The sequence below is a fragment of the Drosophila persimilis genome, unplaced genomic scaffold, assembly GCF_003286085.1.
Source record: "Drosophila persimilis strain 14011-0111.01,24,50 unplaced genomic scaffold, DperRS2 tig00000124-arrow-pilon, whole genome shotgun sequence".
Lineage (NCBI taxonomy): Eukaryota > Metazoa > Arthropoda > Insecta > Diptera > Drosophilidae > Drosophila > Drosophila persimilis.
In genome coordinates this window covers 8,895,886-8,911,633 of record NW_020825294.1, presented here as the reverse complement: position 1 = coordinate 8,911,633, position 15,748 = coordinate 8,895,886, and the positions used below count along the sequence as shown (strand labels likewise).

General features: G+C 47.2%; 1 protein-coding gene across 1 annotated transcript; it reads right to left on the bottom strand.

Moving 5' to 3' along the window:
• Positions 1-808: 808 nt before the first annotated feature.
• LOC6596450 (ras-interacting protein RIP3) lies at positions 809-15,506 on the bottom strand. The gene is given in 5 exon segments (XM_026987523.1): positions 809-2,807; positions 2,885-2,966; positions 3,039-3,093; positions 10,284-11,023; positions 14,628-15,506. Coding segments are annotated over 4 exon segments (2,310 nt in total). The 5' UTR covers positions 10,501-11,023; positions 14,628-15,506; the 3' UTR covers positions 809-851.
• Between the last annotated feature and the right edge of the window lie 242 nt (positions 15,507-15,748).

Sequence of the window (15,748 nt, the reverse complement as noted above, 5' to 3'; positions counted from 1 at the left end):
CTTTTGTTTGGTTTATGTATCAACAATCAATCCAACGCGCACGCCACCGGTCGCAAAACTCTACGAGTATTTCTATTTGCATGTAAAATGTGTAATAAACAGACAAACGGACAGGACAGGTTGAAATGCCGGGGATTGAACACACAAAAATGCACGGCGTGCGCGTCCCTCCTTCCATTTGACGACGCTTTAGCTTTAATTAACATTATTCACAATTTCTTTAGTTATCATCTTACTATACAAGCTCTCTCTCTCTCTCTCTCTCTCTGTCGTCTACGATTTGCGTAATTCGTTAACAATATTCTGCCTACTGTACTGAATGATTCCCGAACACTCGTACAACTTTCGACCCAAGCTGCGTTCACCTAAAAGAAATCTCTGACAGAGAATTTACAAATCCTTGAAGCATCTGCTGAAGTTGGGGAAGCGTTTGAACAATTTTACATGTAATTGAGTTACAATTTTCTTCATTTAAATTTTCTGTTAAACATTTCATTCGTGTGAACAACTTATTTGGAGTTTTATGCCTTTCCTTCCGTTCCGTGTATTGCAAAAATGTGCAAATGTCTATCTGTGTGGCTCGTGTCTGCTGGCGTATAAAAAATTGTTACTAATATTTGTTTGCGTTCACGTTTAGCGTAGACAAATTGTACAGAATGACGTTTCGTTCCGTTCCATCGAATGATTGGATTTGGAATGGTATTGGTATTGGGATTGGGTGCTACGATCGGGTGTAACGACTGTCGTTCGAAATGGAATCTCTTGTTGATATCGCAAATGAGAACAGCGACCAAATAAATTAGCCAGGCACATGTTGAATCTCAATCTCTGAACTAGAGCCTGGCCCAGTGTCAGACGGGGTGGCTCTGACTCTGACTCTGACTCGCCTGCCCGTTCTTCGAGGGGGCGGAGGTCTTCTGCTGGCGCGCCACCAGTCGACGCTCCCGCCAACGGTCGATGGGCGTGTAGCAGCACCTGAAGAAGGGGGGCGCCCGCGCGCTGGACGAGCTGCTGCTGGCGCTGGCGCTGTTGCTTAGCTTGGCCAGCGACTCCACGGTCAGCTCCGTCTGCACGCCACTGGTGGTCAGCCGCGTCTCCGCCTGGTACTGGTACTGGTACAGGGGCGGCGGAGTCGCGGCCAGGGGGGCACCCGCCTTGCAGATGACACTGGGCGGCTCCATCTCGTGCAGCTCAAAGCTGTTTGAGCTGCTGTTGGTCGAGGGCCGGAACTCGTGCGAGCTGCTCTCGACCATGGCAGTGCGATAGGTAGCGGCAAAGTAGTTTGTCTCCAGGTAGTGGCAGGACTCGAACAGATAGTCGTCGAACTGCTGCAGCCGCACCGAGCTGGCGGCACTGGAGTTGTGCCCGCCAGAGGCAAAGCGCTGGCTCTGCTTGTGCGACTGCGTGGATGGTGATGGCGGCGATGGCGGCATCATTATCAGCGAGCTCGACGCCATGGGTGGACGTGGACGCGGAGGCGGACGCTGTTGTCTTTGCTTCATATCAACAATTTCTATTTCTTCTATATCACTAAAACTATTTAACTGTTTCAACAAATAATGCACATCATTTCGTTTCATTTGATTATCCTCGTCGTGGTGGGGATGATCATCGTTAAGGGCGACTGCTTCGTTATCCTCCTCTTCCTCTTCCTCTCCTGATTCTGGTTCTAGTTCTGCTACCTCTCCAGCTTCTTGTTCTTCCTCCTGCGCCGTTGCTATCGATCTGTGTGCTGCAAATGTTAATGGAGTGCTGGCAACGGCGCCTGAGCCACGATCTAATCTTGGTGTCCCCTTGAGGGTGTTGATCTTCCTGATCGCATCATGTTGCTGCTGCTGCTGATGTTGCTGCTGCTGCTGTTGTTGCGGCTGCTGCTGCTGCTGCTGCTGTTGGGGAATCAACTCTGGATAGGCCAAATTGAAGCGCTGCTGCAGTGTGGCACTGCTCAGCTGGGGCAGCGTTGTCACTGCCGCCGCTGCCGCTGGGGCCCTCTCCAGGGTTGAGTCGATGATGCGGTTGAATTTAGCTAATGCACTTGATGCTGCGGCTGCCGATGAACTGGATGCTGCCGATGGTGTTCTGGTTGCGGTGATCTTAGTTGTAGGTTGTTCGTTAAGTTGAGGCACTGTTGTGACGGTTCGTAGATTATCACCAGCACGATGGCAACGCCCACTGCCCTGAGCGTTATCCGCGACGACTACTGAGCTGACGGACTGAGACTCCTCCTCCTCCTCTTCATCCTCCTCTTCCACGCGGAACTCAGCCTCAGCCTCATCGTCATCGCAGACGTCCTCATCAACATCATCAATATCAACGCCATCCTGCAACGTCTCCTGCACATTCAAATTGAGATTGAGGTGGAGCTGCTGCCGGAGCAGCAGGCGGCTCGTCTTCGTCTCAAAGCCAGGCACGTTCGGTGGTGCGCCCGCGCCTCCCCCCAATCCGCGGCCGGCGGCTATGACGGCCGCCGCCCTCTGCTGTGCCGTTGCCTTAGCTAAATTCTTTTGTAGTATCAACCTCCTCGACGAAATGATGTCATTATTGTCGCTCCCCCGCGATTACCGGCTGTCGCGGGTGGAGCGAGGCCGCCCCTAACTGGACGTGCTGGCGATGGGCGAGACGGGTGACAGCGGGCTGCGGGCCTGCTCGCGCGGGCAGCCTGTCAGCGTGATCACCAGCTTGCGGGAGCCGGCCTGGTCGCGGTGCTCGCACAGCCAGACGCCCTGCCACGTGCCCAGCGAGAGCTTGCCGTCCGTAATGGGGATTGTCAGTGAGCTGCCCAGGAAGCAGGCCTTCACGTGTGCGGGCTGCAAGTCACACAAATACAAGGTTCATTAGGTAAATCTGCCACAATCCAGAGAATGGCCTGTCGCTGTGGACTCACCATGTCGTCGGGTCCCTCGCACGAGTGTCTGTAGGGCAAGCCTTCGGGAACTATTTTGTTCAACATCATCTCCATATCGTCTCTGCAAAGCGGATAGTCTCCGGATTAGCTCAAGTGATACATATGTATAGATTTTAGGATCCAATTCGCTCACCTGACGTCTGGATCCCAGCTTTCGTTTAACGCCAAACTCGCCGAGGTGTGAAGAACTGCAAGCAGAGAAACAAAGTCAATTAGTGTGCGGGCAGGCGCTGTGCGACTAATCGCAATCATAATCATAATCTGTGGAGTGATTGGTCGGTCTCCTGGTTATTAGACCAGCACGAGGCGTTGGCTTGGCTCGGCTCAGCCACCAATGCATTTGCAATTGAGTTGCAACGCCAATTAGTCCCCACACTTGCACTCAGCGGACCCAGCAGTGGGAGGCCAACTAATGAAAGTCAGGCATGGAATGTTAATGGATACTTTTCATGGATTATATGACAAGGCAAGATCATGTATGCCGTGAGCATTTGGAATGCACTCGAGTGTAAGCGTCAATGGGTGTTTACCCCATTTTATGAGCCACTGAATGAACACAAGATGCATTTTCCACGTGTGCGGGGATTTTACTTTCAACAGTCTCCTGTATGTTTTATCCCCATAAACTAGAGATCTGCGTGGCTTCACTCACACCATCCAAAGTCCAATATAATGCATTTGATTCGAATTGAGTGACTGCCAGGCATTCACAGCATTCGGTACTCAGGGATACTCGATTAAGTTCGTTTGAAATGAAAGAAATGGCATATCCAAAGATATTCGATGTATTTTGAGACATCCCCTTTCATATTTTTAAGATCAGTGACTTCAGTCGGTTATTACAAAAGAGTTGCAAAATATAATTAGCTAAGGGTTTTTAGAAGGCACTGTAGTCGAGGTTGGGAAAACCCTTGGATTTAACCCTCTAATGGGTTAAGAAGGAACGCTTTAAAGGCTGATAATTCCAACTAGAGATTTGAGTTCGATCTGTGGGCAGTTCCAAAGTGTCTATGTTGCTTTCTGATTTACTATGATACTAATAAATGTGTACATAACTACAATATAGCTCCTCGAGTACCAGGGTAAGCTCTCAAACAAAATACAATCATCTCATAGCTTAGACTTTCACATGGCGGCCCTGTTTTCTGTGCAACAATGCCCATGTCTTATTCGGAATCACTTTCTTTGACACATTTATCGTATGGCATGTGGCATTGCCCAGGTAGGGCCCGACATGGGCATGTGTGGACATCGGCATCGGAATCGGAATCGAACAACAATTGCCTACACTCCGGGCCGGAATTGGCCAACTGCCAGCGCCCAAATGGCAGGCAGAGCCCCCAAACTGAATAGTTTAAACTGTGTTTAGTGTTAATAATAAATATGAGTGGAAGAGCCCCACAAAAACACTTAAATTTGCACACTAATTGCGTATTCATGAATAAAAGACAGAGACACAAAGAGGGACTGGGTTGGATGATGGAGAGGAGGGAAAATTAGTTTAGTCAAATCCCCGAGATGTAATTTTCCGGCCTAGAGCCGGTGTTTGTGGGCATAGAACCCGAAAAATCCAAAATAATTTGAGAAACGATTAGATTATGTCATGTTGAACACGTGCACGTGTCAATGGCATCGGGAATTCGAAGATTACGTATACGAGTACGGCGTACAGCTGGCGGGGCCTGAGGACACTCGGACAATGCAAACGAAACTCAAAGTGACAGTCGAAGGGCTACAAAGGGAGGGGAACAATTTACAAATTGATTGCAGCGGGGCGCCTGGAAAGGGATGAGAAAAGGGGAACAAGCCCCCAACACTAAGTCGGGCCTCAAACACTGTCTAAACACACAGACATATTATGTACACACACATGTCCCCATCGCATCGCAGCACATCAGCCCACCGCACCGTTTTAAATATGTTAATGGCCTAAGCATAATTGTGTGTGTCTGCGATGCCTTTGAGTGGCATTGGAGCAGGAGCAGGCGCAGGAGGAGGCTCCACGCCACTGTTCGCTTAACTGGCGCATCCGCCTGGAATAGTCCTCGACTGACACTTTTTTCCCATTGCACCAAACCATAAACGGAATGCAATGCAGGGCCCGCCACACGGCACACGGCACACGGCAGGAAAGCGGAAGAGTGCTAAGCGGTGGTCGGACCGCGGCTCGAGGGATGCCTCTAATATGATTTAGCCCTGGAGTTAGCGGTGGGTCGGGGTCGGATCCGGATTCGGAGTAGTGTGGCCTGCGTCAGGGGTCCTGCGGAACAAGGGCCCTGTTTGCCTATGGCAGCCAGCCACAGCGAAGCCTCGCGAGCTAATAAACGCTTATGCGCTGAACGAAATAGTCGAGGCAGTTGATAGGCATTAACTGAGTGGGGGTATAAATCATTATGGGCTCCTATATAAACTAGGATATGTAATGCCTAGTGATCAGGGGTGAACAGTGGTCCTTCCTGCGGTGTATCCCTATCCTTCCTGCTCCAAATCCAAATCTGTTGCAGATATTTTGCCTCAGTGTAGGAGGCATCGTTAAGTAGCAGGTGGCATCGTTTTTGCCGGCTGTTCGGCTGTTCTGCTGTGTCGGGCGGGGCTTTGGGGGTTTGTCTGTGTTCCGGGCACATGTAGCAGGCGGTTAGGCACTACAAAAGTTGCTAATGTTTTTAAAGAGGCCTTTTTATTATACAAAGTCAAACATTCTGACGGCCCAAGCCCAAACACAGGCATAAAGCACACACACACACACACACAACCGCAATAATCTCATACTTGTACATGTGTGTGTGTGTGTAAATATGTATTTACATACATACAGTATATATAAGGATACCCCTCATGCTCAACAATGGGCTCTGCACAACTCAACTTGACTCGGATCTCGACTCATTCATTCATTTAAGCCCGTACAAACGCGTACAATACGAGTATACAGACACACATACACACACAAGTATTCGTACAAACACGCACCCACCCACACACAGACAGCCAGAAGTCACGTGAGTGTATTGTGCATTACATAATGCTGTGGATAAGGAAGCGCTTAGATGCAACAACCATCTTATTACAGCCGTATTACAGGCAGGAATCAGGGAACACCCCGCAGCGGCAGTGGCAGCGGCAGGTGCTGCTGCACCCAAACGGAACCAGTTCCAGTTCCATTCATATCACGGGAATCAAAGACACGGAACAGAGCACTCTATTCAAGTGCTGATGTACCCGAGCCGTGCAGAAATCGGAAAAATCCCAGCGGCAGGTGCTGCTGCACCCCAGCGAAATCAGTTACAGACCTTTTTGCATAAATAATATTGATTTATTGGCAGCGCAGCATTTGCGGTTCATAAGCGAGCGATTTTAATGCTAAGCAAGACCCCAACACGAACAGCAACACCAGCAGGCCAGAAGAAGCCAGGCGGGCACAAGCAGGCAGGAACGAAACGGAACGGAACGAAACAAAACGAACAGAACAAACGCACACAACGGAAGCCGAAAGTATGACACACAGCACACATGGCACGTTTTTTAGCTGCCTCCTTTTGCAGTGCTTTCTTCTCGTTTGCTCTTTCCCTTTCGCATTCTCGTTCGGCGTTGTCGTCACGAAATTGTATCCAAAAAAAGAAAGAGAAATGGCGGAGGACGCCCACACAAATATATTCCTAATGCTGAAGGCTCCACCGAAACTCCCTACTTCATTCGGCACTCCTTCTCCGCCGCTCTCCCGTTCGCCTCCTCAAATTGGTTTCGCTTTCGGTTTCTGTTGATTTATTTGGTGTGTGGCTCCTCTTTCGCCCCACGCACACCCCCCAAAATGACATTCGCTGGCGGAGGGAGTCATTTCCCTGTTGTTCTTTTGCAGCTTTCCCCTGTTCCACCGTCCCTCTGTTCCATTTTTGTTTGAGAAATATACTCGGGTCCTTTGTAAATTGAAGTTGAGCCATTTATGTACATATACGATCTTGCGATTATGAAGCAAATTGCTGTCGAGGGCGTCAGTCTATATTCGGAGAGTATATCCTTAAATGTCATCAGAAACTTCACTTGAAACGACGACTCAACAACGATGACTTTAAGCTTTAACGGAACATGTGAACGTAGAAATGTATCTTTAGCTCTGATTCAGGGCAATACAAGTTAAAGTTTCGAGTCTGCTATGGTTCCTTTTTTCGTTATTTAACAATTCCTGTCAATCCTTAGCATACCACTCCCATTGCTCCCACACAATACGGCACATTTGATGCTCGACTCGAGACGCACAAGCGAATGCTGCAAAAGAGAATGTTCGGGAATTGCAAGACCCGTCACGTTGATTCTCGACTCGAGATTCGCAGGGAGTTGTTAGTTTTTATTGTTGTTGTCAGACTCCTCTCAATTTTACAGAGTAGTATGATAAACACTTCGAAGTTTCATAAATCCTATTCGAACTTTTAGTGTTCCAGTGACTGTAACTTAAAGATTAGATCTTGCCTTTGAAGGTAGGAAACCAAGAGGTTAAAAAAACCAATCGAAACATTCATTAGGTCCACCTTAACCAGTCTTATTATTGCTGGTCGGCCCCAAGTCCCTTTTACCTTCTCTGAATCTAACATTTGAATAAGGAATTGAACGAAAGCCCAAACAAATCATGGAGTGCCTCCCCCCACCAATTAGTTTTTCTATACGCGAGAATGCACGATTATTGTGCCTGGAAATGGAGAGGCGAGGTCCCTGCTGTACGTATGCAGGTTGCAGCGCCCCCTTCCCCCCGGATGAATGGTCATTGTGTGGCCAGACAAGTGTGAGACTGTCTATAGGTATGTACATATGTGTTCCGATGTGGGCCCCGACCTTTCTGCACACCGAAGGAAGTCTGTATGAATATTAATAATACGAAGGAAAAGGGCCAGCAAGGAGGCAAGTCACTGCGGGAAACTATTGTATGTATTCCGCTGTTTCTCCCCCCGATTCAGGCTCTGGTGGATATATCATTTTTTTAGTATTTCCCCGCATTCCATTATACTTACATATTTCTTGTTTGTTTGTTTGTGTTTCGTGCTTCTGCTTCTCGTTTTGCTTCGGGTTTTTTTTGTGTTTAACAAGTTACCGTTACATTTGGCTTATATTTTGTGTATTTGTGATTTGTGTGTCCTCTGGCACCTCTGCCCCATCCCCATCCCCATCCCCATCCGCTATCCGCTCCCTCCATTGTTTGTGCATTTCCCCATAGAAACAATGGAGGACATGGGCGGTACGAGGGGAGGGTAGGGTAGTGTATTCAGGTCAATAGTAAAAGACAACAACATATGGCAAGGTTGCTTTGAAATTATTTTTCCTATTTTTTTTTTTCGAAATTAACTTTTTTTCCGCCTCGCCAAGGGACAGAGATTGAAAACGGAAAGAGAAAGGGAAAGACCGAATGATTGCATTTGGTTTTCTTTTTTTTTTTTGCATGGCAGTAACCTTACCTCCTTTGCCCCCCAGTATGTAGTGTAGTATCCTCCCAGTAAAGTGTGTCTAATTAGGAAGTCCTTTTAAGAAAATCAATAAACATGTCTTGACCTCAATTAGATTCCGCTTACAGTTCACAAAACAATACACGTACTACAGTGAGCACCCCAGACAACAAACACGCACAAGAGATCTTACAGAAGGAAGGAAAAGGACAGAGGGGCAGGAGAAGGAGAGTGGTGCTATTGAGGGACACACGTGCTTTTGATTTGGCCAAAAGACGAAGCGAAAGAAAGAACGAGAAGAGCAGACGAAACAGAGAGAGAGAGAGAGAGAGAGAGCGCACAGAATGTTCGTAATAATAAAGACCTGCCTTCCTGCCTGCCTGCAATGTGCTGGCTAAGACGATTTGTGGCCCAGAGACGTGGCAAAGGGGTATGTAGGGGGAGGGGCAGGGCAGGGCTGAGCTGGGCAGGGGTTCGCCCCGAGCATTCACACGCCATAGCCACAGACCATGACATGAAGACGACGACGATTGCTTTTCACTTTAGTCAACTTTAGCCCCAACTCCCTTTCAGCCTTGCAGCGAGCCCTGCCCCTACAGCGCCCCTGGCCTCGCGCGTCAACGGGCGTTTTATGATACGATTTTATTTATTTGCCCACGGAGCAAGACCAAGAGGGAGAGGGAGAGGCAAAGGCAAAGGCAGAGAAGCCGCAGCACTGAACGCGCGTCCTGGCATTGTAATACGAACTGTCAACAAGAAGCTGCCTCGAAGGCAGAGGCAAGCAGCACTGGAGGTTCCTCTCCCCCCTGTGCCCCTTCATCCTGTGCTTTTTCCTCAGCCCCAGCTTCGTGTTTCGTGTGCACTCTCTCTCTCTCTCCAAAGCGCACCAGAATTAGTGTGTAGTGTGAAAGTGTGGAGATACTTGGGATAACTGCAATTCAGAGGTTATTGCGAATGCATCCCGAGTGCGGAATACAAAGATCAAACAGCCAAGGAACCCGCTTTTGCTAGATGATAGGATGCTATATGAATAGATGGATTGAAAACCCCCTGAGCTACGAGTGATCAAAGCCAAGGCAAACAAAAACTTCAATCCTTATTATGGCGCCTCCTTTTTTGGGGTTCCGTTCAATGGATCCTCCTCTTGTCGCAATAAACCCCAACACGACATCTCCCATTTAATTTCGGAGAACTCTGTCTCCTCGCCATGTGGGTCAGCGACACAGCCATCCACACAGTTTAGCCATGTTTAGACATAGTCAGAGGATTCGCACACAAAAGACACTTTTCGCCATTCCAGTCGAATGTCAATCGTGATTTTCGGCATCCATCCCAGGAGAGTGACCAGAAGAAGGAGTGCAATAGATGCCCCAGTGTAGTTTAACCCAGTTACTTAGTAATATAAATGAGCTGGGACCCCTTCCGTGCTCCCATTCTGCCCTGTCCTATACTCTTTTTGGTGTACAGTACTATATGCCATTTGCTATGCAAGCTCCACATTCTGCTTCTGCTTCTGCTTCTACTTTTTGTCCAAGTGAACTTTGCACTAAATGTGGACGCCTTGGCCGTGCCGAGATTCCCCGAGAGAAATCCAATCCCAGAGTTGTTGGGGGGGCGGGGCGGGGAGTGTGGACAAAGGAAATGTGATGCCAAAACGAGTGACAGTGGGACCCAACGAACAGAGCAGGAAAAACTTTCCGATTGCCGAGCTTCGAGCGAATAGCCTTAAAAAGTTGTTATTTGATGAGCAAGCTTCTCGACAGACTGGAGAGTATAAATCGTTATGGAAGGGAGGAAGGAGCGCCGGGATGACATGATGTATTCCACCCCAACCCCCCGCCAGATGGTCCACAATTAACTGACATTTGAGCCAATGCTTTCGGCCTTAATCTGCATTCGGTAGGCCATCAATAACCTCCTGGGGGGACGTGTAGGTCCACTCTACTCACTCTGCATATGACAAAGTCCCACGGAGAAGTGCGCCAGCTCCGGCATCTGTCTGAGGATCTCCTCGGTCACCAGATGGACGCCGCGGTGCTGCGGCCTTAGATTGATTTTGCGCTGAAACCACGCTGAGCCGATTTGGAGGCCCACGATGGCGTTGCCGTCGCCAGCGCCGGCCACGGCCCCGCCGCCGCGCCCGCTCCGATGATTGGCCGAGGCCATGGTGCTGTTGGAGCTGCTGCTCCGTATGTTGCTGTTGCGACTGACGCTCTGCTTGACGCCGCCCCCGCCGCCACCGCCTCCGCCGGCGCTGCCAGCTCCACCGCTGCCGCTAGTCGCTTTCGTTGTGCCGCCGTGGGGATTACTGCTGCTACTGCGACGTCGCTGGCCGCTGCGTCCGCCGCTCCTTTGATTGCTCCCTGCAGCAGCTCCCGCTCCTGCTCCTGTGGGTGGGCTCTGGCGTGCAGCGGCGGCGGCGGCGGCAGCGGCAGCAGACGACGTCGTTGGTTTGGAGGACGACGTTGTGGCTTCTCGGGACACTCGCGCACTAACACACTTGCACTGGCACTGGCACTGGTAATCGCTTTCGCAGTGGCAGGACTCGATGTGCCGCAAGCTTTGCACTTGGCTGGCTCTGCACTTATTTCACTTTTCCGGCTATTCACTTTTCCTTTTTCCGCCTGGCCAAGCCCTTCTTTGTATTAATTTATTCGATATTATTGCCACTTTTCACCGTTATCAGCACCTGCAAGAACACAAGAGAGAGAGAGAAAAGAGGCAGTTAGTAGACACGTTCGTTCGCAGCAGGAATAACGGAAATGTAAACAGTGTGTGTTCCAGTGGGACCAGATGGGACAAAGTGTTCCAAGACGGCTATGCGTGTATGACATGTCAGTCACTGATGGACATGGACTAATGGAAATACTAATGGTACAGCAGTTTTCTAATTTGACTGCTCTTTAAATATGGCCATTTCCATTAAAAATGTAACAAATTCCAAACAAAACAGATGTTATATTTTAAGTAACTCTTCATTAGTTCAGATAATTGCCAGGGACTTCGCAAACAAAACTAAAATTAAAGTTAAATTTGTTAAAATCGGGACACTTATTCATACTATATGGAAAGGTGCTTTTATTGACTTTTACTTTTTTGTTCTCGCTGGATCGTTCAATGGAAATGCCCGTATATTAAACCAGAATACTACTAATAGTAGTAGTAAGAGTACTAATACTATTTGGCTCACACAGTAGGCTCCTTTTTTTGAGGTGAGTGTCATACAGGCTTTTCTTAGAAAGAAATGACATCATTGAGCTTCTGTTACAGTTTAAGCCACAATTTATTTTGGTTGCTGCTTTTGTCCGGCCAACTCCGTGTAGGTTATCCACCAGAGTCACCTTACAAGGCAGTACTATCTATCGTTGACTACACTCCCTTGGGCCAGTCGACCAATGGCATAAATCAAATACTCATATTATTGCTTAGGCGTTCTTGCTACATCTCAATTAGTACATGCAGCGAGCGAGCAGCGCCCACAATCAACAAGTTATTAATTGCCAAACGTAAACAGCCAAACACGACCAGCCAACCCAACGACTGTTGTAGTTGTCAGAACGCCAGGGGTGACCTTCTCGAAATCTACAAACACACATACACATACACAGATCCATATACATGCATCTGGACATATGTACCTTTGCCTATGTACATTCGCACCCGTATCAGCCAAACACTGGCTATAAAACGTACGATTTCGTGGTAGCGAAAAATAAATAAAAACTATTATAATAATTATAATGTGTATTATATTTATCATTTAAAAGCTACAATTTCTCCAAATGTGTACATACACTTGTATGAATTTAGCTGTGCTGCTTTTTTATGTTCAGTGCATGATTTAAGCTCAATTTTCAGTCATATCTTAACTTTAGTAAAAAGCGTATTTTATTTGAATAGTGCTGAAGTGGTCTTTATGGTCGCTATCAGGTTTGAGAGTCCAAATATAATTTTGTTTTTTTGCTGATAGCCTGACCGTCTCTAAAAAACCTCAGGAAAAAATTTCTCAAAGGGAATGTTTCGGTTTGTGTGACGAAGAGAGTAGGTCCGAGCCAGGGAGCAGTAAAAATGTGTAGTGCCATTCGAAACGGAATAATGAGCACGTGTCGCCAAGTGGGCCAGAGGGGGTCAGAGGGCAGACAGGCCTAGGATTGTTGGCCTAGGAGCGCGCTCGTGCGAGTGGGAAACAGAAGCAAAAAAAGGGGGAAAGAAAAAGAAATATGGAGCGGAATCAAGGAAAATGGTGTTTAAAAATCCCCCTTATTTCCTATGTACTCTCTACACTCCGTACACACTCGTGGCTTACGAGTTGAGTGCTCTCACAAATACAGCCGAAAAGCAATCGAAATGCATTTGGATTGAAGGGAGATTGAAGCCGCAGCCGCAGCACATGGAAAACCGCTATGGGCTCGTACGCCTGTAGTAGTAGTAGTAGTAGTAGTAGTAGCAGCAGCAAAAAGAAAAAAGTTCACACACACGAACAGACCTCCAAAAAATGGCAACACTTGCCACACAAACGGTTTACACGACACTAAAGGCGGCCACACGCCAAAAACTCGACAAGTGGAATGTGGGAACGGTGGGAACGGGGGGACCAAAGTGGTGGAAGATGGAGATGAGCTGATGGAAAACTAAGGCGGCACGAGTACATATCTGGATCAGCAAACATTTATCCAGAATTCATGGAGAAAGGCTCCATTCCTTTCAGTTTGCTCTTGTATAATCACGAAATGTTCTTGGGACTTGGGATCGTAAACCCAAAGAGGAAGCCCAGGAAGAGTGCCCCCTCCCGCCCGCTCAGAGTTGTGTCGTCATGGGCGGGCAACAACTACAATGAGAAGCGCGTTAAGGCCGCAGCCAGGTACTTTATACTTTTTACGGGGCCACTGTTCAAATTTGCATATGCTTTAAATATTTAATGTAATTCAAAAAGAGGAGACAAGCATCGTGGCAGCCGCAGCAGCAGCAGCAATTGGACAAGGCTTGCCCTGTCGGAGTCCAATTGGACTTCCCGACACCAGGAGATGGAGCCAGAGCCAGAGCCGTAGCAAGGGGACTGGACTACCATTCAGGCAACACACAGAATTGTTCGCGCATTTGGCAAAAAATCAATTTTCCGTGTGATTGCCAAATGCAATTGCAAAAGAATCAAGGCAGAGAAGAGAACATGCAAAGCAGAAGATCCAACAAAAAGCATTAGGCACAAAGCATATTTTCACATTAGACGCGCTTTGGGGAACACCTTCGGGCGTACGCAGTTTTTGCAGTGTTTCGGCTTTATTTTTTTACTGTTAATTATTGACATAACAAATGGCAAGTCTCCGTCGCTCTTTTCCGCGCACTCACTCCACCCTTCCACCCTCTGTGGGGCGCGGATGACGGCAACGGCAACGGCAGCGTTGACAGCAGCAGTAGCACACGCGAAATTGCTTAAATAAAGAGGATAGGATAACACAAACACACCGAAACTAGAGCTTATAATTTTCCACCGTTGGCGCTTTGCTTCGCTTCCTGGCGATTCTTTGAACGAAAGGGACTTTTTCGGGGACTGGACTCACGTACACCTTCAGCACTGGCAATCGTCAGCACACGTAAAACACGTAGGCATAAAATCTAAATGCACTTAATTACATCTAATTCGTGTTTTGCTTTTGTATTAATTTTATGGCAAGAGTGCCGCTGCTACTAGCCGTGACGCTAGAGATGAGCGATAGCCGGGTCATGTATTTTAAAGTAGCGAGTCACGGATCACAAATCACGTTTCTATTTATGAATGGCGACACTCCAGAAAACTATTTAACTGAAGAAAGCTATGAGAGCTCAAATCGTTTTCAATTGGCGAACAAAATTGTCATATAAATAAGAATTTCATATTTTGTGGGGGTGACATCAGATCTAGATTAGTCCAAGCATTACCGTTAAATTTTCTCAATTTATCTTGAGAAACTCCACGGAAATGTTTTACTTTACTTTAAGTATTTCACACAAATTTAAAAAAAATCACTGCACCTTTACTATCGGGTCAATCGATAGAAATTGCTTAAATCAAAAGAAAAACAAAAGCATCCAACAGATTTTGATATAAAATCTTGAGAATATCGTAAATACGAAATAAAATTCTTGCAAAACTAAATCTGATCTAATGCAATTTGTAGCTTTCCTTCACTTGGATATCGATACCTTGGCGGCGATAGGCGTGCAAGTAAAAGCGCTATTGTGCATATTATTTACATTCGAAATGCGCACAGATTTAGCATGTGTTTAAACGAAACGAACCAAAAAGCGGTGCTTACTTTTGCTGGTGATTATTAGTTTGTGGCTGAAGCTACTGTCGATGCCGAGATCGGGATCTTTGTGCATTTTGGAGTGGCAATGCGAATGCAACAACAACTACCGAGCTATGGTGCTGCGTTAGTAGGTCGAATAATGCTGCGTTCGGCGGCTAAATATAACGTTTGGCTTTGGCGCTACACTCGTTACTCGTTTTTTATGTGGCCAATTCACAAAATGTACATTTTTTACACCTTTTACACACACCCACGGGCTTTACGCTCACGCTCGCACACACTGGCCCGTTTTTCTCTTTGCTTTTTCGCTTTTGCGAACACCTCTCCTCTCGTCTCCTCTCCTCTCCGCTCCACTCCTCTTCTCTTCACACCACTCCACCTTCACGGCAGCAATTCGGGAGCGTTGCCCGTTGTTTTTGTTTTTAGTGGTACACCATAGAGATTTTTTTTTTGGTAATGTAGGTTAGCTCCATATCCTATTTTCTTGATTCCTGCTTGACTTGACGGATGCTTGCGGGGGATTTTCCTGCTGCATTCATCCGCAGCAGCTGCACGTTACCAAATGGGTGTCTCCCATCAACATGGCCCACATGGGCACAGTTTTCGCATGAAACATTTTTCACTGCCTTCTGCCCGTTTTCAATACCAATATGGGTGCATTCGGAAGGGGCGGAATGGATTCCCGATATTCCTGCCTTTACCCTTCCTTGTCTCTGCTCTGGTTTTCAATAAAACTTCATGGCCCTATTACATATGTACTCCGTGCACACTCACACATACACACGAACCCGATGCGAGGATATAACGGTACACAGTTTTACTGCCTCTTCTCACCAACAGAACTGAACTGTGTGTGTGTTGAAAATTTCTCTCTTTGCTTTTTCAATTTTTTTTTTATTCGTTATGTTTTCTGCTATACTCAGCTACTATTTTTTGGCTTTTCTCTGCCTTTTCTGCGACGAGCAGTGTGACCGCGAACTTATCGTTAAAATGTACCGTTCGACCATCAGGAATATACCATAATATACCGTCCAATTTTAAAAATATACCCTAAATATACTGACGAACTCAAGTTCTATTATACATATTCCTTCAGTTTTGATATTCCCTCCAATATTATTAGCTAG